This window comes from Lagenorhynchus albirostris, chromosome 13 (assembly GCF_949774975.1).
Source record: "Lagenorhynchus albirostris chromosome 13, mLagAlb1.1, whole genome shotgun sequence".
Lineage (NCBI taxonomy): Eukaryota > Metazoa > Chordata > Mammalia > Artiodactyla > Delphinidae > Lagenorhynchus > Lagenorhynchus albirostris.
Genome location: NC_083107.1, coordinates 58,034,702 through 58,062,336, shown reverse-complemented (window position 1 = coordinate 58,062,336; position 27,635 = coordinate 58,034,702). Strand labels below are relative to the sequence as shown.

Genomic DNA, 27,635 nt, shown 5'->3' with positions numbered 1-27,635 from the left:
AACCAATCTTTCCACTATCAATTCTGTCCTCCTACCTGCTTATATACTCATCCTCTGCCTTATCTCCTGTTAAAATGAATCAAGTCTCCTTGCTCTTAGACTTATGCCTTGGACTCTGTCTCTTCATTTTCTCGGACTTTATTCCTGGAGTTATCTGCATTAACCTCTGCAACACCTATTTCGTCTTCTCTACTGGTTTATTCTCACTGCACTGGCACAAAGCATAACTGAGTATCATGTATTCTAGAAAAACCTTCCATAAACTCCAGGTCCCACTCCAGCTAATGCCCCATTTCTCTGCTAACCTTTTCAGCAAAAGGCCTTGAGAGGAGAATCTTTCTTGCTATCTTCACTTCCTTTCCTCTCATTCACTCCTTAACCACTAATCTGATTTATCGAAGTCATCAAAACCAATGCCCAATTCTCAATCCTCATCTTACTCCACATATCTCAGCATCATCTGACACAGTTTAATCTCCCTCCTGCCTGAAAGTCTTTCTTCTAAGGCTTCACTGACAAAACCCTCAGCAGATATTTCTCCTACCTAATTTGTTATTTGTTTTCAAGTTTTCTTTGCTGGGACCTCCTCCTCTAGCGGACCTCTAGTATCGAAATCACCCAGGGTTACAACCTGGGCCATCCTTCTCTATCTCTCCTTTCTTCTCAGGTAACCTCATCTACTTCCACGGCTTCATGGACGACCTACATGCTGAGGACCCTCAAATCTGTATGTGTAACCTAACTTCTCCTAAAGCTCCAGACGCATGTGTCAAACTGCCTATTCAACATCTCCAACTAGATATCTAGCAGATGCCTAAAACATACATAATAAATAGAGGATTACTGATTCCATCCACACTTCAAGTCTTCCCCATGTCAGTAAACAGAACCTAAAGTATCACCCAGTGGCTCAGGCCAAAAATCCTCCAAAAGCTTTCCACTGAGCTTCAAGTAAAATCTAACCTCCTTACCACAGTGCCCAAGGCCATCTATAACCTAGTCCCTGACTAGCTTTCCAGCCCCCCTGCACACCCTGCTCCCACTGGCTCACAATGATCCAGCCATACAGGCCTTCTCTCTGTCCTCAGCCTTGCAGCACTCATTCTTGTCTCAGAGTCACTGCACTTGCCCTTGACCACCTAGAATGCTCTCCCCCGCAACACTGTCACATGACTATTGCCTTCTCATCGTGCAAGTCTCAACCCAAATGCCACCTGCTCTGAAGGTCTCCCTTAACCACACTGGCTAAAGTAGCCTCTGGCCACTTTCAACATTACCTCATTTTAGTTCATGAATTATCTTATCTGTTTACGTGTTTCCTGTCACTTTGAACTAAAATATAAGCTTCTCAAGGGTAAGAGTCTGCCTTATTTACCACTATGTGCCCAGCACCTAGACCAATGCCTGGCACGTAGCAGACAATGAATAAATATTTGTTAAATGACTGACACAAACAAGCTCTTCATAAAATAAAAATAAAAGGCCAAGAAGTATATGGGGAAAAAAGATACCTAATCACTGGAAGACAGAGAAATGTTAATTAACAGTAAGGCATCAGTTTTTGATCAATAGTAAAGATTTTATTATAATGATATCCTTTTGTGGGCAAAGGTATAGGAAAAAAACCAAAAAACCAAAAATCAAACCCTGGAAATGTCAGGCATAATCCCTAGTATATATCAAAACTCCTAAAAATGTACATATCCTCTGACCAGCTAATTAATTTACCATGACAAAATAATCATATGTACAAGGACAAAAGATGTCCTCATAGGTACATGATACATAATAAATAGAGGTACAAGGTTTATAATTGTAAACACTTAAGTGTTATAATCATTAGGGACTGATTAAACAGCTATAATTTATACTGCTGCATACTATGCAGCCAACCAAAAAATGGTGGTGTAGAAATACTAACATAGAAAAAATTCATGAACTGCTTTTCAAATGAAAAGAAAACGTAAAAAATCAACCCATTTACGGATAAAACACACTCATGTACATACACATGTGTCTGCATCTTTGGTAGGCAATGGCCAGGCCAGCTACAGATCTGAGGACATAGTAAGAAGGGGAACACAGAACTACTGAACAGTGTCACAACAAATAATTGCCTTTTCTAAGAAGAGTTACACCACTCGCTGAGTATTGATGCTGTCCCCCCGCAAGCCTGATAGCATAAATGGCAGCAAGCCAGGTGTTTTGTGGTTGCCAAATCACGCACTGCACGGACTACCAGTCTGGGTCACCTCTGAGGACCTGGGGAAGCACTGGGGAGCTGTGCCCACTCATGGTATTCTTCTCTTACTTATCCTTTGCAATGCTTGTTTACCGGTTCAGCAGTAAGCATGCAAATCAAGCTGATCTCAGTACATTCTTATCCATCTCTGAACTCTGCCCGGCCCTTTGTGGTCTGCGTAGGTAAGTGTGTGTGTCTCTGTGTGTGCAGTATATATGTTAGGTGTTTGTACAGGCATACCTCAGAGATGTTGTGGGTTTAGTTCCAGAAGACTGCAATAAAGCAAGTCACACTAATTTCTTGGTTTCCCAGTACATATGAAAGTTATGTTTACACTAACTGTAGTCTATTAAGCAATAGCATTATATCTAAAAAAAAATACATACCTTAATTTAAAAATACTTTATTGCTAAAAAATGCTAACCATCATCTGAGCCTTCGGCAAGTCGTAATCTTTTTGCCATTAACATCACTGATCACAGATGACCATAACACGTTATACTAATAATGAAAATGTTTGAATTATGGGAATTGCCAAAATGTGACACAGTGACACAAAGTGAGCAAAAGCTACTGGAAAAATGGTGCCAACAGACTTGCTCAATGCAGGATCACCACAAACCTTCAATTTGCAAAAAACACAGTATTTGTGAAGCACAGTAAAGTGAAGCCCAATAAAACTAGGTATGCCTGTACATAAATACACAAAAAAATCTGGAGAAAATCACTAAAAGTCAAGTGTTTATAGAGGTGGCAGAATGATGAATGATGTTTAGCTTCTTCTTCTTGTTTAATTGTATTTTTTTAACTTTTATTACAATGATCAAACATTGTCCTTGCAACTTAAGTTAAAAAATGTTATAGACTGATGCTTAATCAAAGAACAACTGAGAAAATCAAATCTAAATTAAAGCCACAGGAATAAGATTAGAAGCCCCAGTGAGATACTTAGACCAAATTCACACTTAAGTAAACAATTTTGTCCAAATGTCCAAAGTAGTTTTCATCTAGCTTCATGTTCAAACTGGATATCAGTTATAAAGAAAAAGAGGGGAAAAAAAAAACAACTTTGGATGCAAATTCTTAAAATCATTCCCACTACACTTGACTATTTCAGATTTAGTTTCTGTTTTTCAAAATGTCAAAGACTGGATATCAGAATTGTAATTTAGAAAAATGAGAACATAATACCACCAACAAAGCTGTCCTCTTCCACCACATGCCAAATCAAATCTGAATCTTACCAGTCTTCTAGAACTAACCACTAACTCACAGAAGAACACACTAAATGATCCTACAGGGGGGCAGCTGGCAAAACCCCGACTGAGGGAAAATCCTACAGGACAAATAACCAAGTTTCTTCAAACAAACAAAAGGCAAAGAAAAAGACAAACAGAGATGAAGGCACAACCTATGGATATAAAAGAAATTTGAGACACATCAACTAATTACAATGTGTGAAACTTATTTGTTATTAAGAAGCTATTATTAATATTGTAAGAGACTACAATGGTATTGTGGTTATTTTTTATAACTGTATTAAGGCATATTTTAAAATCATGTAATTCATCCATATCAAGTGCATAATTCAATGATTTTTTTTAGTGAATTCACCAAGTTCACTATAAATCAGTTTTAGAATATTTCCATTACCCAATAAGATCCCTCATGCCCATTAATTATTAATCCTCCTGCCACATACATCAGCCCACGAATCCACTTTCTGACTCTGTAGATTAGCCTTTTCTAAACATTTCACATAAATGGAATCATATAATATGTAGTCTCTTTTATCTGGCTTCTTTCACTTTTTACATGTTTTTAAGGTTCATTTATGTCACAGCATGTATCAACAGTTTGTTTCTTTTTATTGCTGAATAGTATTCCACTGTATGGACACATTTTCTCTATTCATTTACCAGTTGATGGGCAGTTAGGTTGTTTCCAGCTTCTGTCTATTATGAATAACACTGCTGTGAACATCTGTGTGTGAAAATTGTGTGGGTAGATACACAAGAGTGGAATTGCTACGTCATTATGGCAAATTAAGAAACTTTTAAAGAAACTCTTAAAGTGCTTTAGATATATTAGCTTACTTAATCCTTACAACAACGTTAAGAGGAAGTTACTATTATTATCCCCATTTTAGGGATGAGGAAACAGAGGTCCATCCGAAAAGCTTAAGCAATGTGGTCAAGCCAGACTAGAATCAAAGTAGTCTGGCTTTGGAGTCTGTGCACTTAACCACTGTGCCATATACTTCAAGCTCACCAACAAGTTAAACATTTCTCACAGGATATAAACAAATTAAAATAAAGAAATTAAACCGAAAAATTCAGGGGGAATTCCTTGGCGGTCCAATGGTTAGGACTCTGGGTTCCACTGCAGGGGGCCGGGGTTCAATCCCTGGTCGGGGAACTAAGATCCTGCAAGCCACACACGCAGCCAAAAAAAAAAATTCAGGTGACTTCTATGAACACACAAGTAGGGAATCCAATATAAACTAAATTTAAGTGTATAACTAATAACATATATGGTAGTAACCCTTGTTATCTCTGAGTGGCAGAATAGGAATAAGCTTTTTTCTTTTTATTTAATTGTGTTTTATTTTATTACAATGATCTATATATACAAGGCAGTGTTCAAGATGAACATAACACAAAAAATTCACTAATCAGTAAACAAATGACTTGATGAACAATAAGATTTTAAGTTCCTAATTGTTTAAAGGAAATTTTAAGATGTCCTGAACGTGTACTATGCACCGACGCTAAGTTGAGTGCTGTGGACACAAATTCGATTAAAACTTAGGAACAAAGAAAGACGACTCTGGAAGCACAGCTGTGGTAAGTGGTATTCCAGAGCTATTCCTGCAGGAGTCATCTTAGTCAGGGCAGGGGTCAGGGGAGGAAGGCTTCCTGAAAGAGGAGGCACTAAACTGATTTGAAGGAATGATGTATGTACAGACTGCTACCAGTTAGAGACTACTTCATCAATAACATAGCCACTTCTTAATGATTAAAAATGGAGGCCCTGCTTCAAATGTCAAACCTTTAATTTCTTTCTTAACCTCAGATTTTGTCAATTTCAAATTTCCCGCTAAACAACAGGAGATTCAGAGAACAGAAAAAGCTTTGTCATGTGATGCTAGAATATAATTGGAATATAAAAAATCTGTAAATACGTGTAACTTAAAAAGTATTTTTTTAATTCATTATATTTGAGTGTGGTTTGATCACAGTCAGTCAACACATCCTTCAAACTTCATCTTAATAGCACTTCTAAAAAGTCTACTGATGATCTAAATCAGGGGTGGGCAAACTACAAGAGCAGGTGGCCTGGTTTGCTAAGAATGGTTTTTCAGCAAAGAATGGTTTTTATATTTTAGGAGGATGAAAAGAGAGAGGGAGGAAGAGAGAGAGAACTGTATACAGAGACTACCTGTGGTCCAAAAAGCCTAAAATATTTTACTATCTCGACTTTCATAGAAAAAGTTGCCTACACTTAAAAAAAAAAAATTACTGGATGTATTTGTGCCCATACTGAAAGGCACCCTCAGAAAGGCACTATCATCGCCGTGGAACTCAGTCTAGACACTAGTACACTTACTTACTTATGGTGGGAGGGAGAAAAAGAGGGAAGGGTATGTTTGCAGGTAGCGGGGGGAATTCAGGGATAGAATACAGTTGAAGCAGATGAAAAATATGGAGCAGTCCTAGAGGCTTGACAAGCTACTAAAGGTGGAAGGTAGCTATTACAACCTTAACGACCTGTGAAATATGAGAGCTAGGTTTATTGAGGAAACTGAGACTCAGAGCTTAAGTTACCTGCCCAAGTTCACAGAGCAAGACAGTGGGACACGAAGAGCTGGACTACAACCAGCAAATTTCAGTCCCATTCCTTCCACTGCGTCACACTGCCCCTCATCACTGGACAGTGTTAACCTGGAAATACACCACTAACGACGTGTGACAAGGGAGCTCAACTGCGTCCAGAAGGAACAAAGTCTCCTCAGGAGCTCCCCTCCCTCCCGCGATTATTAGCTATTTTTCAGGGAAGAACTGGGCAACAAGTCTACAGGTCTCAAAGAGGTGAAGGAAAGAGTAGACACTAGTCCTATTTGCCAGATGTTGGGAACAAGAGAAGGTTGACCAAACATCATTAAAACAAGCCTGAAAGCTATCCAGTGGTTGAGAGCAATAAGAAACACCAAATTTCAATGAATTTACCTGGTTCCAGTTTTATTACTTTAATTGCTGCCAATTCACCGGTGTTAACATTTCGTGCCTAAAAGAAAAGAAAAGAAAAGATAATTGTGAAAAAAGCTTTCATAAAAACTTCATAAAATGTAATTTTAGCTTTTATTTATTTTCAATTATTCAGAAAAGTCTTTTAAAGCAAGAATTGCGAAAGTGATTTATATTTACAAAACAAACAGTACATTCTTCAAAATGAATTTCAACATTAATCTATGTATAAATTTAATAATGGTGATAATAATATTGTTAACAGAAGCACAGACCTTAGTATACATACATCAGGCACTATTCTAAGTGTTTTGGGTTTTTTTGCGGTACGCAGGCCTCTCACTGCTGTGGCCTCTCCCATTGCGGAGCACAGGCTCCGGACGCGCAGGCTCAACGGCCATGGCTTACGGGCCCAGCCGCCCCGTGGCATGTGGGATCTTCCCGGACCGGGGCACGAACCCGTGTCCCCTGCATCGGCAGGCGGACTCTCAACCACTGCGCCACCAGGGAAGCCCTCTAAGTGTTTTTATATTAATTCGTTTAATCCTTACAACAATCTTATGAGGTAGGTACTAATACTATTCCCGTGTTGCAGATGAGGAATCTGAAGCACCAAGAAGTTAAAGAACTTGCCAAGGCATCTACCTAGTAAGTGACAGTGCTGGGATTCTAACCCAGGCAGTCTAACACTAGAGTCTGAGCTTTTTTAAGCATTACATTCTACTGCCATTCATTCAAAGGTTTGTTAAAGTCTTGAATTAACTAGCTTTAAACTTGTAAATTTAAAAACTTCGTAATATGAAAAGCATGCACCATTTTTTAACTGTAAAAACAACCTCCCTGCATCTGTTTAAACACACCTGATAGTACAATGAAATAAGTGCAGTTAATACAAACCAAATATATCTTTACAAGCCACATATTAAAAATATAAATATTAAAAAAAAATCAATCCATAATATTAGATTGCTGGTGTTTACAGCTGTAATTAGGTATAAATAAGCAGAAATTGTCTTTTCAATTTGTATAAAAATGGCAGTTATTTTTGTCAATTTAAAATGTTCTATAACTGAATCAGAATTTTCAAAATAATATTTTAAACTATGAACTGAAACTTAATAAACTGATTTTCATATCAACCAATGAAGACCAATATATGCAATTCCCTGATCACAGAAAAATTCATTCATGTGATGAGAATAATACTTAGTTGTAACACTTCTTATTAATGGATTGGTAAAGATCAGTGAATCACCCACAAGGGATGATAACAGCATTAACATTGGAATCCTTCTACGAATACTGGGGCATTAAAAAACAAAAAAAATCAGTTTCTAAGAAGATATATATGGGACACAGTCACTGCTGAAATATAAAATTTAACCTTTAAACTCAAAGAAGAACAAAGGTATTAAAAAATATAAATTAAGAAAACATTAAAATAAAATTTTCAGGGAAAATTCATTCCTTTTGAAAAAAAAATCCCCATGACTAATAAACACTTAGGATGCCAACTTATTACAGGCAGTTCAAAACAGATTTCAACATTTATTTCAAACTAAACTTAATTTCCATTATATGAGACAGACAGTTCAAATAGTGCCACATATTTATTCCCTTCCCTAGGATGAGAAGGTACACACACACACACACACACACACACACACACACGGAATAGACATTCTGGGAGCATTTTCTAAGGAGGATGGGGCAGAGTGTACCTGTAAAATATTCAGGGTATCACATCAACGTTAGTCATAAACCTTCTCAAACACTCTCAGAACGCGTTGCCTTTCCACACTGAGAAATCTTTTCCCTGTTAGGCTCCTCCTTGATACTCTGTCCGTTAACCCACATCTTTTTTAGCACTTCTCCAAATAAAATAAGACAAAACATACTACTCTCTCCAATTCTCAATTCTCCATTTAAAAATTTTGCTATAGTTTTGTTTTCTGTTTATTGAAAATAAACTCAGAGTATGCACTAGCAAAAAATATGAACTCAAAGAAAGCTAGGGTGATTACTTTTACAGCTGAAATTCTGTTCCCAGCTTACCACAAGAGGGCACGATCTCTACTGACAACACAAGTTACACAAAGTGTCCAAAATGGCTGCAGTACACAATGTACTCTTCTAAAAATAGATTTATTAATGGTTACACCAGCACGTATTTAACAGAAAAACTATGACAGTAAACTAGTGATAACTAGTTTACTAAAGTCAATTATTTACTATAGGCTTGACTTATGAATACAATTTTTCAAAATTTAAATCAGTCTACAATTTTCTAAAGGATAAAAAGTTTTAAAATATTGGAATTCTCCAATATGTAACTTATTTGACAGACAAGCTAAATCACAAAAAGGGAAGAAGAATAACAAAAAACCCTCAGTAAACCTGAATTTCTGAGCTTTTTCCCCATCAAAATCCTTACGTTTATTAATGGAAGATGTTTAAAGCATTATGGTTCATCAAGAATCTTGGTCCTCTGGCTAAAATAAGTCATATTTTGCTGTCTCTAAACTCACAGCAGCCAAGGTTACACACAGGTAAATTTAAAAATTAATATTAACTCTAATACTCTGTACCTGCTATGCTTTTTTCAATCACCTAGAGAAACTGATTAGGAAAAAAAATGAGAGCAAGGTAAATATTATAACATATTACCACATATAAAGTTAAAAATTTCTAAATCAGTATCAGTAACATAAAATTTACAGATCTGCCCAGGGCAGAAAACTGAGGATACGTATTTCTCAGCTTCTAGACCCAGTCTTCTGCCACATCATTGATTTGACCACCATTCTCACATGCTCTGAAAGTGATGTTCAGATCACGTTGTTCTTGAGTTTAAAACTCTTCAGGAGTACACACCATTGCTTTAAAGACACAAATTCAAATTCCCTATCAGAGAATTTAAATTACTTACTAAATACAGCACTTTTTATAACAGCTTTATTGGGATGTAATTCACATACCATAAAGTTCACCCTTTTAATGTGTACAATGCAGCAGTTTCTAGTATATTCACATAATTATGTAACCATTATTCCTCTCTAAATTTGAAACATTTTCATTGCTCCAGAAAGAAACCCCCAGACCCATTAGCAGTCGCTCCCCTACTCCTCCCCCTCCCAGACCCTGACAACTAGTACTGGTCTACTTCCTGTCTCTATTGATTTGACTGTTCTGGATATTTCACATAAATAGGATCATACAAAATGTGGTCCCTTGTGACTAGCTTCTTTCACTGAGCATAAGGTTTTCAGGTTCATCCATGTTGCGGCACATATCAGTACTTTATTCCTTTTGTTGCTGAACAATATTTCATTGCATGGCAATTCCACATTTGTTTATCCTTTTATCAGTTGAAGGATATTTGGGTTGTTTCCATTTGGGGCTATTATGAACAATGCTTTTATGAACACTGTGTGGACCTACGTTTTCAATTCTGTTGGATACAGACCTAATAGTGGAATTGCTGAATCACACGGTAACTGTATGATTAGCTTTTTGAAGAACTGTCAAACTTTCTTCCAAAGTGGCTGCACCATTTTATATTATCGCCAGCAATGTATGAGGATTCCAATTTCTCTACATCCATGCCAATATTTATTATTACCTGGCTTTTTAACTTTTGTTTTCTTAGTGAATGTGAAGTACTGTCTCTCTGTGGTTTGACTTAAAACTCACTAATGGCTAACAATCTTGAGCATCTTTTCATATGCTGGTTAGTCATTTGAATTTCTTTGGAAAAATGTGTATCCAATTCTTTGCTCATTTTTAATTGTCAATTTTATTGTTGACTTGTAAGAGTTCTTTATAAATCTTGATATGCCTCTTATTGATTACATGACTTGTAAATATTTAATCCCACTCCGAGTTGTCTTCATTTTCTTGATGGTGTTCTTTGAAGCACAAAACTTTTAAATTTTGATGAAGTCCAACTTACCTATTTTTAGTTACTTGTGCTTTGAGTATTATAGCTGAAAAACCACTGCCTGGAACCCAAGGTCACAAAGATTTTTTTTCCTATGTTTTTTTCTAAGAGTTTTATAGTTTAGGTCTTCCATTTAGGTCTCTGATCCATTTTGAGTGACTTTTTATATGGTGTCAGGCAGGGCTCAAATTTCACTCCTTTGCATGTGGATAGCCAATTGCGAAATACAACATTTTACTGTAAAACCATTCACTACCTGGCTCCTGTCTATATTTCCAGTCATTCCTTAATTTGCACTTTATGCTCTAACCAAACTAAACAACTGGCCATCTCCAATGCTATCCACACTTTTTGCCCTTTGGCACTTAATGCCTAGACAAACGCTCTCCCTAACTCCCTCCCCTGGCCTAACTTCTAGACGTCTTTTAAAGCTCAACTTAGGTTATTATCACTTCCCACAAGAATTTTCCTGATCCCCATTCAAGTTTAGGCACCCCCCCCCCATCCACACACACACTCCCACAGATCCTCAGTAACCTTTCTCAAATGGGAAAGGTTAGACCTGGTGAGAAAAATCCTGCGGATCTAGAGCTGATCTCAGTTTTAGAGGAGCTCTTGGAAACTATTACATTTCAAAGCTGTCCCAAAATTCAGTCTGATTCAGTCAGACTTTTAGAAGCCATTCATATTGGCATTAATTTGGTAAAAGGTTTTTCTGAGATGATTTCATGCAAACTGCTGAGTTATCTCCAATTATCAGAAAAGTATTCCTTGAGTGTGGGAATGGGAGTAAACAACATAATCAAGAATGGATCATTAAGCAGCAAAAAAAAAAAAAAAGTGCTATGTGTTATATAAAGTGAGTTAAATAACTATCAATAACAAATCTGATCATCTACGATATACAAGCACCTTCTGGTATCCAAAGCTTACAATTCAGAAGGGGCTGCCCAACGTGAATATGAAGAAAGGTTCTGAAACGGGAGTGAAAAAATGCAAAGTTTAGTGCTGGCTCTGCCAGTAACACGCAACGGGATCTGAGCAAGTAATCTCCTTGTGTCTTCTCCCAATTTAAAAATAAGAAAGTGAAAAAAGACTACTTCTAAGAAGGTTCCTTCTAATTCTGAAAGTCAATGTTTACATCAAATAATTTAACTCTAAATTAACAGATTCCAAATACTGAACCAGCTGGCTGGTTATACAAGAATCATATGAGGAGTTTAAAAACAATAAAAACACTGCCACTGATTTCTGAATCAACAGATTTAGGATGAGACACAGGAATCTGTATTTAAAGCTACTGAAGTGCTGCTTCTGGTGCTCAGCCAGGCCTGGGCACCTGGTCTAAGGCACTGTGCCATGTGAATTTTATAAAATATAAGTACCGACTTTTAAGTCTGCAAGGGGTGTTTACAGGGATGGCTTTATGAAGGAGATACCACCTAAGCAGAGGTTTGAGAGATGGGCTGGATTACAACAAACACAGAAGAGGGATGGGAAAGAGAGCATAGAAAAAAAAGCATGAACAAAGGCACAGGGACAGAAAAGAGGCTATTTTGAGAGTACTGGGCGGGCCAAACCTCAGGGTGCCTCCCATATAAATACTCATTTCAGAGAAAAATGGCTAACCCACAGCCCCTGCTGAAGGAATAGTTTTGTTTGCTTTTCCACAGTTTCTTGGACTAGGTATGAGCCTACTACAAAGGCAACCACTTCATAGGAAGACTGATAGCCAGGGTGATGTACATTCCTGGTTTGCCCAGGACATTTGCAGGTTATGCCAACTGTCCTAGCAGAATTACTAACAATGCCCACTTTCACTCTCAAATTTATAATTAAAATTTTATCTAACTTGGATGGTAAATTATAAGGTCACTCTACCAATAAACCGTGAGCTGACATGAAAAGGGAAATAGGCCAATCAGATTCTCGAAAATAGGGGTCAGCAAACATGCCTGTTTTTGTAAATGAAGCTTTACCGAAACACAGCCATGTTCATCTGGTTAAGTATTGTCTATGGCTGCTTTCACAATACAACAGTAGAGTTGAGCAGCTGAGATAGAGACCATGTGGCCCACAAAACCTGAAGTATTTACTATCTGGCCCTTTACAGAGAAAACTGGCTGACCCCCACTCTAAAACAGCACTATCCAGTAGAACCTTCTGCATTAATGGAAATGTTCTATACCTGCGTTGTCCACTACTGTAGTCCCACGCCACATGGAGCTACTGATCAACTGAAATGTGGTTAATACAACTGAAGAACTGAGCTGTATTTAATTATTTGTGTACACAATATTTAAATTGGAAAGGCTTTAAATTTTTTTGAGATATTTAAATATTTAAAAATTTGAGATATAATTGACATATAACATTGTATTAGTTTTAGGTGTACAACATGATTTGATATATGTGTATATTACGAAATGATTACCACAGTAAGTTTAGTTAACATTCATCACCACACATAGCTACAAATTTTTTCTTGTGATGAGAACTTTTAAGATCTATTCTCTTAGCATCTTTCAAATATATAATACAGTATTGTTAACTATAGTCACCATGCTGTGACATCCCCAAGACTCGTTTAGCTTTAACTGGAAAACAATCAACTCTTAAAAATATAGTTCTAGTAGTTTTAACACATGCATAGATTTGCATAAAATGAGTTAACAACCATCTGGAAACAGAAAAGTTCCAGCACTGCAAAACCTCCCTTGAAAGTTACATTCTCCCTTCAGTCCAACCTCTGGCAACTACTGATTTGTTCTTTGCCACTACAGTTTTGTCTTTTCAAGAATTTCATGTAAATTAAATCATCATATAACTTTTTGAGACTATTTTCTTTCACCAAGTTGCTGCATGTATCATTAATTTATTCCTTTTTATTGTTAAGCAGTATTCCACCGTATGGATATACCACATTTTATTCACTACCATTGGAAGGACATATTGGCTGTTTTCAGTTTTAGGTAAATGTGAATTGAGCTGCTATAAACATCTGTGTACAGATTATAAAAAGACCTTGGAGAGAGACTGGGCCATATAGTGGGTATATGTATAATCTTTAAAGAAACAGTCAAGTTCTTTCTAGAGTGGCTGTACCATTGTTCATTTCCAGCAGCAATGTATGAGAGCTCCAGTTCTTCCAGAACTTCCTTGCTAGAAGTTGGGACTGTACTTTTTAGCCATTTCTAACAGGTAGGTGATGGTATCTCATGGTGATTTTAGTCTGCATTTCCCTAATGGCTAATGACATTGAACATCTATTCATGTGCTTATTTGCCATCCTTTGGTGAAGTGTCTTCTATCTTTTGTCCATGTTTTAATTGGGATGTTTCTTATTGTTGAGTTTTGAGAGTTCTTTATATATTCTAGATACAAGTTCTTTTTCAGGCATATGATTTGCAAATATTTTTTCCCAGTCTATATCTTGTCTTTTCATTCTCTTAACAGTGTCTTTTGCAGAGCATTATGGACTGAATTGTGTGCCCCCCAAATCCGGACGTTGAAGTCCTAAGCCCCAGTACCTTAGAATGTAACTGTATTTGGAGACATGGCCTTTAAAGAGGTAATTAAGGTTAAATGAAGCCATACGGATGGGCTCTAATCCAATAGGACCAATGTTCTTATAAGAGGAAGGGACCAGAGTTGTGTGTGCACAGAGAAAAGGCCATGTGAGAACACAGCAAGAAGGCAGCCACCTACAACCCAAGGAGAGGCCTCAAGAGACACCAACCCTAACAACACCTTAATCTTGGACTTCCAGTCTCCAGAACTGTGAGAAAATAAAATTTCAATTGTTTACTCCACCCAGTCTGTGGTATTTTGCTATGGTAGACCTAGCAAACTAACACACTGAGCAAAAGTTTTTACCTTTGATGAAGTCCAATTTATCAACTGTTTTCTTTTATGAATTATGCTTTTGGTATCATGTCCAAGACCTTACTTAACCTCAAGTCATAAAGATTTTTTCCTATGCTTTCTTCTAAAAGAAGAAGTTTTACATTTAGATTTATGATATATTTTGAGTTAATTTTTGTTTAAGTTTATTTTGTTTTGTGAAGTTTAGGTCAATGTTCCTTCCTTTTTTTGTTTTTTGCACGTATATGTCCAACTCTTCCAATACTATTTGTTGAAAAGACTGTCTTTCTTCCATTGAATTGCCTTTCATCTTTGTTAAAATCAATTGGCCATATTTGTGTGGGTCTATTTCTGGATTCTATATTGATCCATTGATCTTGTGTCTATTCTCTACCCATACCACACACAATCCTGATTACTAGAGCTTTACAGTTAAGTCTTAAAAATGAGATATTGTGATTCCTCCAACTTTATTTTTCTTTTTCGAAGTTCCTTTAGCTATTCTAGGTCCTCTGCCTTTTCACAGAAATTTTAGAATTGCCTTGTCTATATTTAATTTTTAAAAACCCTGCTGAGATTCTGATTGTAATTATAGATCAATTTGTGGAGAGCTGACACCTTGACTATTCAGAATCTTTCAATCCATGAACACTACTCTCTATTTAGGTTTTCTCTGATATCTTTCATGAATGTTTTATAAAAACATTATCAGCATATAGATCCTACACATTATGTATTTTCAGCACATAGATCCTACACAGTTTGATTTTAAAAGCAGTGTGTGGCCAGTGACAACTGTATTAGACATCACAGCTCTAAGAAGTTTGAACCACCATGCAATATAACCCAGTGTGTAAATGATGCCATAAAGTTGTGCCACTGTCTTAGCAAGTAGGACCTTGGGCAAATAAAGATTTGAAGAAACAGGAAAGATACAGTGAGCAGACAGACAATAAAGAGCAGAGAACAGAACAAATGCACAGAAAAAAATAAGAGACCATGAGAAAGAAACATATCTCCAAAGCTGTCTTGAGTTCCTGACAGCTTTCCAGTTCCCTATCACATGTATCTTCACAATAGCCTCTCTTTACTTGAATTAACTTGAATGGCTCTTTGTTTCTTAAAAGCAGATGATTAAAGATCTAAATTTCTAGGACTGTATGATGCTAATTTCAAAAAAGAAAAAAACAGATTGAGACTACCACATTAACTTTAAAAAAAGATGCACTTGGGCTTCCCTGGTGGCGCAGTGGTTGAGAGTCCGCCTGCCGATGCAGGGGACACGGGTTCGTGCCCCGGTCCGGGAAGATCCCACATGCCGCGGAGCAGCTGGGCTCGTGAGCCATGGCCACTGAGCCTGCGCGTCTGGAGCCTGTGCTCCGCAACAGGAGAGGTCACAACAGTGAGAGGCTCACATACCGCAAAAAAAAAAAACAAAAAACCACTTTTAAATGGTAATTGGCAGACCACAAATGTCAAATGAACTAATAATGTGGATAAAACTTAATAGTGGTATTAAGTTTGGGAAAACATAAGGGACCATGTAACCACATTCCTGCTTCCCACTACAGAAGTGACAGAAGCAGCATCTCTAACCCAAAGGTGCTCAAACTCCGGTATGTATAAAAATCACCTGAGGTTTTGCTTTTGGAAATATGTAAGACTAGATATGAAAACCCTTCCCATTACAAATACCTAGATATGGCAGATAAGATAGAACAAGTACTCTTTTAAATGCACTGCTGGACACACAAGGAAAGAAATCCACAGGAAGCGAAAACAAAGAGAAAACAGTCATTCGCTCGAAAAGTATCTGTTGAATGCATTTAATGAAGAAAATCAGAGTGGTAAGCAAGAGCTAAAGCCATGACCTTAGCTTAAACTTAGAATCGAGAGACTTAAATTTTGATTTTTATTGGATGTAGTGAAAGCTGGAATTGAGACCACTGCATAAAACCAACAATGCCCCTGAAAGGCCACACCTCTCAGTGATCGGAGGGGAGGAAGGGGGTGTCTGTCCATTGACAAAATGATTGAATAAAAAAACAACTGCTTGAATCACTAGAATGAGGGGGTGGGGGTTCCCTGAAAATTCAAATTCATAATTACAGCCTATTCTCAGTTGAGTATAAATTTACACTTCTTGTAAGGACCAGGAACCTCAAGCCAAGAAATGAATTTAAGCTGTTTCTGGGTTGGTGGTAATGAAAGGCACCTGACAGAAAGAGAAGCAAATTTTCTGTAGAGAAATGCACCTTCAATCCATGCCCCAGGAGATTCCTAAATTACTTTAGCCAAATATGAAATTAAAACAAAATTATCCAACCATAAGGAAACAAACCACAAGAGCAGCAAAAGTTATAAACAGCAAATTAAATTTGCAGGAAGTTCAAATTTTGGAATTAACAGATACATAATATAAAATTACAGTTAAGTATGCTTTAGAAGTTTACAGGACTAAAGGAAAGTATTAAATACATGGACCAGAAACAAGAGGCTAACAAAAATGACTTGAAAGATAGGAAAAAAAGAACCTAACAGAATTTCTGGAAATAAAAAATATAATTCTTGAGATTAAAAACCTAATTCGGGGCTTCCCTGGTAGCGCAGTGGTTGAGGGTCCGCCTGCCGATGCAGGGGATGTGGGTTCGAGCCCCGGTCCAGGAGGATCCCACATGCCGCGGAGCGGTTGGGCCCGTGAGCCATGGTCACTGGGCCTGCGCATCCAGAGCCTGTGCTCCACAACGGGAGAGGCCACAACAGTGAGAGGCCCGCGTACCGCAAAAAAAAAAAAAAAAAAAAACCTAATTGGAGCAGACACAAAGACAGAATTAGTAAACCAAATGACAGATCTGAAACAGCAAAAAGAGACAAAGACAGAAGATGTGAGAGATTAAGAGACATTTTAAAATCATCTTATCTCATAAAGACATGTCGTGAAAGAGAGATGAACATACATCTAATTAAAGTTTCAGAAGGAAAGAACAGAAAAAAATGGAGAGAAGCGATATTTCAAGAGACAGCGGCTGAAAAATTTCCAGAATAGATAGAAGACATAAGACCTCAGATTCAGGAGACACAAGTCATAAGGAGGATAAATAAAAAAGAAATCTACATCCAGACACATCATATGAAGCTGCAAAACACCAAAGATAAAGAGGTGATGTTTAAAACCAGTCAGAGAAAAGAAGTCAGATTATCTACAAAGGAACAATAAATTAGACTTCTCGGAGAAACAATAAAAATCACAATACTGTGCTAGGAGAAATTAAGTCAATCTAGAATTATATTCCCAGGTAAAAACATCATTCCCAAAAAGATATTATTTGCCAAACAAAAACCAAGCTTACCACCAAAAAGCATGCAATACATTCTTCTAAAGTATATTTCAAGATTAAAAAAAAAAAAAACTCAGAAGGAAAGTCTAAAATGCAAGGAGTAAAAATCAAATAAAATGGCAATCTTGGGTCAATATAAACAAATATTGATGACTATACAGGGCAATAATAATAATAATGTCTAATTTATGTCATTTTTAAAAAGCTGGAATTCAAATATTGAACAAAACAGCGTGTAAATGAGGTGTGATTGACGTTAAAATGTTCTAAGGGCCTCGTATTGCTTGGGAAGTGCACAGTTAGTAATTTGGGGTCTTAGGTTAGATATATGTATAAAATTATTAAGAGTAACTTCTAGAGTAATAAAAGTAGTATATAGCAGTGATTCTCAATTAAGGAGGATACTACCTCCACATGGTAGAAAAAGAAGTCTTTGGAAATGTGTGAAGGCATTCTGGGTCGTACCAGTACCTGGGGATGACAATGGCATTTGATAGGTAGGCACCAAGGATTTTTAATGTCCTGCTGTGCCTGCAATGTGCCGCACAGTGACACAGTCCTGGCCAAAATGCCAAGAGCACCTACAACTGAGAAATACTGTACACACTGGCCAAAAATGGATTTCCAATTCAACATGGAAATTAATTCAATAACAATCACTTGCAGATGTACTTGAAATCACAGATTCCTGGGCTCCATATATAACAGATTCTGAATCAACAGGTTCTGAGGTGAGACCCAAGAACCTATGATTTTAATAACCACACAGGTGACTGTGATGCAACTGTCCATCAACCACACTTCTGAGAAACACTACAGCCTAGTGAGGGTGAAGTGGTAGATGAATGGGGTTTCAGAGACCCCCATATAGGAAGAGGATTTGGAGCAAGTGATACCCAGTGCTGAGGAGAAATCTAGCAGCAGGGAGTAGGTGGGGGCAGAAGTTCACATACACATACCGTTAGGTGTCCCCAAATCAGAAACTGCAGAGTACAAGGGAAAGCATTTTTCTAAAATTAATAACAGTATAAGTGGAACAGTGCTTTTTCATTATATAAGATGCTTTTTCATTTAAATATTGGAAATGAAAATACAATAGAATGGTTCAGGACACCATCAGTAAAATAATTCAATCTACAACCTACAAATGGACCACCCATAAGCCAGATGGTGAGAAGGTCTGTCTTCAGAAATCCTGGCCACACTCTGATCTACACCCCTTGGGTAAAGGCCCTTCATACATCAATTCCTAACATCTGGGATGTGTCTGCCATGGAGCAGCAGAACATATTTCTAAAAGATGTTAGATATGTTCTGGGAAAAGAAAAAAAAAAAGAGCTCCTTGGTTAAGTAAGTATTGAAAATAGTACATACTATATTTTCTTCTTAGAGCATAACAATGAACAACAGCACATTAAAAGATTCTGAAGATCTACAGCAAGGACATCCATTTACTTTTGTTTGACTCCACATTTCCCTCCGTGATCTGATTAAGGAACTCCCAATACTTCCCTGTCTTTATTTGGGAATTTAAGATTTAGAAAACTATATTCACTTAAGTAAATGCTTTTTATTCCCTGCCGTATCCTTGGTACCTAGAACAGTATTTGGAACACAAAAAGCCCTCAAAAAATGTTTGCTGAATGAGTAACTGAAATCAACTGAATGTAGTAAATGTTTAAAAACCAGAGTGGGGGATAGAGGCAGAGCAAGCCTTGACTGGCAGTACATATTTCAGCACTGTAAACATTCCCACCATGGCGATCACAAGGTACCAACTGGACAGCTCTGAACACTGGCTTGGGAAGAGATGCCCATAATCTCACTAACACCAAAAGGCTCTGGGACATCAATTACTAAAATGCTAAAATGTAGCTTATTTTATGCAAATACAGAATACCACCTCACTAACCAGTACCCCTAAGGAATGAAGACTGAGTTTTCCAGATAATGGGATAAACGTTAAGTGGAGAATGTATATTTTTTAATTCAAAGAAGAAATATTGTATATTTATTAAGAGTGTGGCACAAATGTTAACATTTTCTGTAAACTTAGTATTGTCAATTATCCATAAACCGTCATACAGTGATGCTCTTAAAGGCTACAGAGGTATGTAAAGCTATTTGCTCATTTACTAAATCATGGATTCTTACCCATGGTAAGGGTAAGGGCCCAAGGATGGGCTTCAGGGAACCCAAGAATCCCCTGACACTGAATGTAACCGGATACATGTTTATGCATCTTTCTGGGAAGAAAGTCCACAGCGTCCATCAGGTATCTCAAAGGTGTACATAACCCAAGGTTTAAGATGCGCTTCTCCAAATAAATCTGACTGCTCTGCTTGTTGAATCTGAAGGGTTTCGGTTTCCTCCTGTGTCATCAGGTTGTCGACGGTTACTTCTTACTGTCAGTGTGCTGCTTAGGGCATGCCTACCTCCTAATTTGCTCTGGGCTAAAATAAGTGAGCTTGTTAGAAAATGTGTTTTCATTAAATCACTGAGGGATTCACCTACAAATATAGTGAATAAGAAAATAAAACCATGAAAACTGACTGGTGGCAAATATTATGTCAAATAAACTGAATATTTATTTATTCAGATAATTGGTGGTACAGATTAATTATAAAAAGACACAAAATATTCTACCCAATAAAATCTTTGTCTCACTAGCAGCCTTCTGTTTATTTTTAAATATGTTAAGATAATTTCTATCTTACAAAAGAATATATCCTTCAAATACATCAGTCATGAAACCTAGCACTTATCCATTTGAGAACCCCATTTTTGCCTATAATAATCAGAATCTATCCATGAAAAAAAAAATGGAAAAGCCAACTTCATCTTTTAAATTTAAAATTCTGTTTAGATCTGGGATGAGTGAACAAATTACTGGAAAATGTGCCTTTATTTGAGGGCTAGATTTATATCTTTCACTAAAAACAGTGCTATTAGTAGAACATACATATGCTTTATGCCTGACACAAAATTTCAAACTTAAATATATTTATAAGACAAATAGACGAACTTAGCTTCATGAAATCTATGAATGTTACTTTCACAAAGCACTCTTAGCAATGATATTAGAAACATTTTTTTCTGTTATCATAGTATATAAAATTTTTTCTACTATTATTCCTCCTTGCACTAAAAATCCATCTATTATTACAGGAGAATGACCAATATGAATACACCACTTTTTTCACATTTCTCCTCTGTTCCCCGAACCCTTCAACCTCATCTTATTTGCTTCTGTTCTTGCTAGGCTTTTACTTCAATTATACTTTGGTGATCTCAGGGGATAAACTGAAAAGAGGGGCCAAGAGAAGGCAGGACAATCTCTAAGGACACAGTGTTAGAGCAGGCCTGAAACAATGACTGCCTGAACTAAAGTAATTTAATGGGAGTGGACAGAAATGGTTAAAATTCTACTTTATTCCATGTTTTCCAGTTTGTGGTTGTCCAGAGCCAAAATTAACAAGACCCACATTTTATTTGCTTAAGCAGTTATTTTCAGGAATAAATAGCTATGTTTTCTGCTGCACTGTCAGTCCAAGGGTGTTTAAGACAGTCCTCCAAGAAAGGACCATAATGGAGCAGGGCCGTTCCTCTCCAACAAAGCTGGACCTGAGCTCACGCAGGCTGCCAAGTATGAAGACAGCATATCCTCAAAAAGAGCTTGGCCAGATGGACAGGAAAAAGAAATGTAAGAGCAGATTACGGAAAAAAGAAGACCAGTTCAGAGACTAAGACAGGGAGAATGTAGTTATGAGGCCAAAGACAAGACCAAACAGAGACAGGCATGGCAGTGGCTAGAAACGCAGATTGTTGACAATAACTGAAACTGACCTCGCCAGTACTGATGAATATTATTTTCAGGTACCACATTCTGGCGGGACAGCTTGTGGTCTCCCATGATAATCTCACACAGGTCTGCAAGGGCTAAAGTAAGGAAACTGGACGATGAGTTTCTGACACCCTTGGCCAGTTATATATCCTCCTCCCAAAGTCCGGAAAGGGACGTTCCTGAGTCAGATGGAATTTGAATCCCTTAAACCACAAACAAATGTATACAAAGGCAATACAGCATTGTGGTTCTTGGTATGTTCTATGAGGTTGGATCCAGCTCCATCATTTATTATGAATACATACATAACACATTTAGCAGCCTATATGACATCGAGCAAGTTCTTTAACCTTTTACAGTTTCCTCATCTGCAAAATGAAGATAATAAGTGAGGTAAACGACCTCATTGTAGTTGTGAGGATTAGTCAGTAGTTTTGTCTTCCACTGTCTCAACTCACTGGATAAAATTTGGATAAACTGGGAAAATACTGAAAAATCTATATGCTTTAAATGGACTATACTAGGTGAATTTAGGAAAAACAGTTAATTCCAATTTCTTTAAGAAAGCACTTAAAATCAAGTAGGAGCTTCATAGGTGTCTAGTTAGATAACATTTGTGCAAACCAAATAATCATTAGATAAAATTTTTTAAATCTTTTAAAATTATCTGGTCTGGAAAGACAAATTTACATGAAGCTGTTATCCAACAGTAGAGACCGTGTAGTTAATCGTACCAGTTAATTCCAAACTTGGTCTGATTCATTGGCCTATTATATCCTAATACAACATTTAAGGACTTAGTTGAAAAGTTAGGGCAAGGGTAGCAAAACAAATAAGTATGTTATCTCAAATTGTGCATGACAGAAACGTGCTACCATAATGATTATCCAATAATATCTCAGTTATTAGAACAGACTTCCTGCAAATCTGAGCAATGAAATCGCTCCAAAAGCATGCTTTCTTTTTAAAGAAGGTTTGTTTGGCATTTGTGAAGTATGCTCTAAGTAGTCAGCAATAATGAAAAGGCTGAGAATTAAGAAAACTAAGATCATAACTAGATATACTATGATGGTTTGTTTGCTGATTGGCCAGTGAGATGTAGAGAAGCTTAGATGCTCCACACAAAAGCTGAAAAGCAGAAGCAAAGAACCCAATCGAGTGGATGTACTGGTAAGCAGCTAGAGAATGGAATGGTAAACAGAGGTTAAGAGGCAGTAACAGCCAGTGATAACAGACATGGGAAATAAGTCAGAGAATATATATGATCAAAGCCTTGCTGTATAACTGCAGAGTACCTGAGCCTAAAAGTCTTACATTCGCAAATAGCCTAAGGGCGTGACATCCCATTACACAAACTCTAAACACATCTGGAAGTGAAAATGTGTGATTAACCAAGGAAAATTTTTCAAAGATTAGTGAAGAGGATAAAATGCTTTACCAAGTATTAAAACATATACTAAAAATATACAGTATTTAGAAAAGTGTATTTCTGGCACAGGAATAAGCAAACAGATCGATGGAACAAATTTACAATATGATAAAGATAGCAATTTAAATCACCGATGAAAAACATTTTTAGAACAACTGTCTATTCAGTTGGGAAAAAAAAAGTTAAGCTCCTATTTCATGTTATACTCAAAAATAAATTCGGATGTTTTAAGACTTAACCGTAAAAAGCAAAAGTATTGAAATAGGGGCTTCCTTGGTAGCACAGTGGTTAAGAAATCACCTCTCAATGCAGAGTACATGGGTTCGAGCCCTGGTCCGGGAAGATCCCACATGCCACAGAGCAACTAAGCCCGTGCACCACAACTACTAAGCCCGTGCGCCACAACTACTGAAGCCCACGTGCCTGGAGCCCATGCTCTGCAACAAAGAGAAGTCACCACAATGAGAAGCCCGTGCACCACAACAAAGAGTAGCCCCCGCTTGCCGCAACTGGAGAAAGCCCGCGCGCAGCAGCGAAGAACCAACGCAGCCAAAAATGAATTTTAAAAAAAATTACTGAAATACTAGAGAAAAAGAGTGCATTTTGATAATCGGGGAGTGAGGGCCTCTCAAACGTAACATGAACCCAGAAGTCACAGAGAAAAATAGCAATATACTTGACCACATACGAATTAAGAATTCTAGATGGTAAAATAATTAAGTAGAAAATGGACAAAAGAAGATACTAAATAGCAATTTATAGATGAAATCTAAACAATAAATATTATTAAGAAATTATCAACCTCAGCAAAAATCAAAGAATGTAAATTAACACTTTTAACACATTATTTTGGCACATCAGTTTGGCAAAATTCAAATGAACGAAGGACATGAATGAAGGAAATGAAAGGATGGAAAAAATATGAGGAAAATGGACACTCCCACATAATCAGGATGGGGGTATATGTTGGAAAAATAATTTTTAAAGGAACAATTTTTAATATCACCATTTAAAAACACAAACCCTTTGACCTGACAATTTCACTTCTAACAATCGTTCCACAAATATTCTAAAAAATGTACAAAGATATATGTATATAAATGTTTGCTGCAGCAATATTTATAATAAAACTAAAAATCTAAATGTCATTAGGAAAATGATCAAATAAAATTATAGGAAATTCATACTATGAAACACCACAGAAGTAAAGCCTTATGTACTGACATAATGAGATTTCCATAACATGGTGTTGAATTAGAAGAGCAAGTTGCATGATAATACAGTATTAAAAATAAAACTACATGTATGAGAATGCAGCATACACATACACAGACATACACACAGACAGTTCACATACATATAGAAAAGCTCTACAAATGTACGCATACCAGTAACCCGTGGTTACATATAGGTAACAGGAAGGAGGAGGTGAAAGGAAGGGACTCTCAGTATTTTTTATTTTTAAAATTTTTTTTTAAATGTGATTAAGAACAAAAAGAGAAAAGCAAAAATGTAAAAAAGTTGTGCTAATAACTTTTAAAAGCACCACAACAATCTACATACAACATAAAGAATTGCACACAAGAAACTGAGGATGCAATTCAGCTACAATTTAAGCGAAATTATTCAGAGTACTGGCAGATTCTCAGTCTCTGAAGGCTTTAAGTGGTACCATATCTCGCATAGAGCCAAATAAAGCACAAAGATTTTAGTTTTATGGTTTTCCATGAAAACATGAGAGAATGTCCCTAAGGCTTCTAACTGAAAAGGCAAAGATTTATATGAAGAAATGCAACTTTGCTAAACCACGTGTATTTTCCAGTTAGTAATATACGTGTATTTTCCAGTTAGTAATCTTGGCATTTCAAAGTAAGCATATTTAAAGATTAACTATTATAAGGCAAAAAACAACTCATAAGACTGACAGAAGGATTATGTTAGTTTGTCAACGTACTCATTTCAGATCATGGTCTATCTCTTCAACAGTTTTGCAATGCAGATACCAGGCTCTTAAAGCAATTTTTGCCAACTTCCACTCTAGTAACAATTCCTAGTGTGAAGCAGATGAAAACCAGTAACCTCTTTTATGTGTGTTAGTAATATCAGAGGAGCTCAAAAAGGATAATCAATCTTTGAGGATTATAAAATATCCTACAACCTTCAAAAAGTACATCTGCTTAGAACAAGCTAATGATGCTTGAACAAGGTGGGTTTTTTGTTCCCAAAAGGGTTTTTTTTTTTTTTTTGGCGGAGGGGATATCTTTAATAAAATATTAACTCATACCAATGGTATATTTTTAGCATCCTAACCCAGCAGGATATTCGTTTTATGTAATTTTACACTTTTCCTACCTGGGAATGTTTTGTCCCTGATTCAACATATGAATTATGGTAGTACTGCTCAGAACATCATGAGGATGATGATACCATACCAACAGTAAACACTAAAGAACGGCATCTTACCAAGCACTTACCAAGCACTTATGTGCCAGGCATTGTGTCAGAGCTTTATGTGTAAAGCTCACTTATTCCACAATGACCCTATGGGGTAGTCACCATTATTAAATCTATTTTATAAATGACATAACTAGCACTCAGATAAGTTAACAAATTTGAACCCAGGCTGTCTTGATTCCAAAAAGTTATGCTTTTAATCACCAAGTTACCCATAACCAAGAATGTTACTCAGAAAAGATTCTTTGAAAATGAATATTCATTATGCAGACACCATATACACTTTCAAGTGCCTGGCATAAAAATTAAAGATTCATTTGTGAATGTCACTTGTGCCTAGATTTCATTTTTGAGGAAAACATTAGCGAAAGCTTAAAAATGCATCAACTGCTTCACTTAACAAATACAGAGTGTCAAGCTCTGTGCAAGATGTTCTTTACAATGAGCTCTTAGGGGAAGATAGTCTAACGTGGAAGAAAAACAGATACAGGACTGGAAATCGTGATGTGTGCTGTGAGAATAAATGGGAGAGAATCTTATTTAGATACTAAGGAAGTCGGGGAGGGATTCCCTAATGATACAACTGTGATCTGATATTATGTGTAAAACATGTTTTTTGACCGAAATTTTGTACCTTTAAAGTACAAACACACAAAAATAAAAAACATTTTTATTTCCTAATTCTTAATAATCTGAAGCAAAAAACAAAGTATTGATTCCACTGTGACAGCAACCAGAATCTATCATTTGAGTCAGTGGATTTTTTGTTGTTGTTTTGTTTTGTTTTAAATTTTTGGCCACGCCACATGGCATGTGGGATTTTAGTTCCCCGAGCAGGGATAGAACCCGCATCCCCTGCATTGGAAGCACAGAGTCTTAACCACTGGACCACCAGGGAAGTCCAATTGAGGTAGTATTAAGAGCAGACAAAATACTAGTAGTTCAGCCATACACTGTTGAAATTAATCAACTTTCTAGCATTCTGACACTCATTAAAAAAAAAAAAAGCTGATGCCATTGTTTCCATTCAAGAAATAATACCAACTCATAATAAAGTACTAATATCATAATGTGCAATAAACTCATCTGCACTGGGCTCTCAACGTGTTAAAAATATTGCAGAAATTAAGAGTGGAAACTAATAACTTGCCGTTGACAAAACTAAAACAAGTACATAAAAAGTAGATTTTACCACACAACTGCCCTCGCTCTTCCACACACATTTTAAACTCATAATTGTTTTAACCAGGCCGTAGTAAGTAGCTTTTTCCATTACTGATGATACTGGCTTTGGTTTACTTTGTCAATCATTACATACAGTCAACCATCGGGTTTTCACTAATTATACTGCACTAATTACTGAAAACCGAATAAGCAATAATCACCGAGAAAACTCTGAAAAAGATGAGCAAACGACTCTAATAGATATTAAAGCATATTTTTTAAAGCCTCAAGAGTTAAAACAGTGTAGAAGTGGCAAATGAATGGACAGACCAATGGGACAAAATAGAAAGTCCAGAAATAGACCAATATAGTTTTCAGAAACAGAGAAACAATCTGATAGAAAAATGGACAGATTACATTAAAAAATAAATACAAATAAGGTAACATAAACATGAAATCCTTAACCTAACTCATGAAAACAGAAATGAGACAGCATTTCTTATCAGAGGCAAAATCTGATCTAAGTCCAACCATTCTCTCATCAAGCTGTGGAGAATCAGGTGCTCCAAGGATCTTCAGGCACTGCTGGTGTAAATGCAAAACGTACAACCCTTATATGAAGGGACTGTAATAATACCAAAATCACCAATACATTTACCCTTTCACCTAGCAAACACATTTCTAGGAATCTAAACAAGACACCTACACACATATGAAATAACACATGAACAAGGTTATTCACTACAAAATTGCTTGTAATAGCAAAAGATCGAACACATTCAAGGGCTCAGCAACAGAGGACTAGTTGAATAAACTATGGCATATACACAACTGAATACTATGCAGTCAAAAAAAAAAAGAAAGATTTTATTGTATTAATATGGAGAAAGCTCCAAGGTATAAAAATGAAAAACAAAACAACAAAGTGAAAAATATCAGTATGTTACCTTTTGAGTAAAAGGAGGAGGAAAACAAGAATATATATTTGAATTAGCTGTTTGCATAAAGGAAGTCGGAAAGAATAAATAGAAATTTGTAAAAACAGTTCCATGTAATGGGCTAGGGAGAAGTGGTAGATAGGGAGGGGTAGGAGCAAGACTTCTCAGGGTATAT

The 27,635-nt window shown here is 36.6% G+C and overlaps 1 protein-coding gene across 2 annotated transcripts in view; it reads right to left on the bottom strand.

Moving 5' to 3' along the window:
* MAP4K3 (mitogen-activated protein kinase kinase kinase kinase 3) overlaps window positions 1–27,635 on the bottom strand; it is a 188,466-nt gene that overhangs the window by 119,984 nt on the left and 40,847 nt on the right. For both annotated transcript variants that reach the window (XM_060169878.1, XM_060169879.1), the window contains exon 2: window positions 6,472–6,529. In XM_060169878.1, coding sequence (XP_060025861.1) covers window positions 6,472–6,529 — 58 coding nt within the window. The remainder of the gene's footprint in view (window positions 1–6,471; window positions 6,530–27,635) is intronic.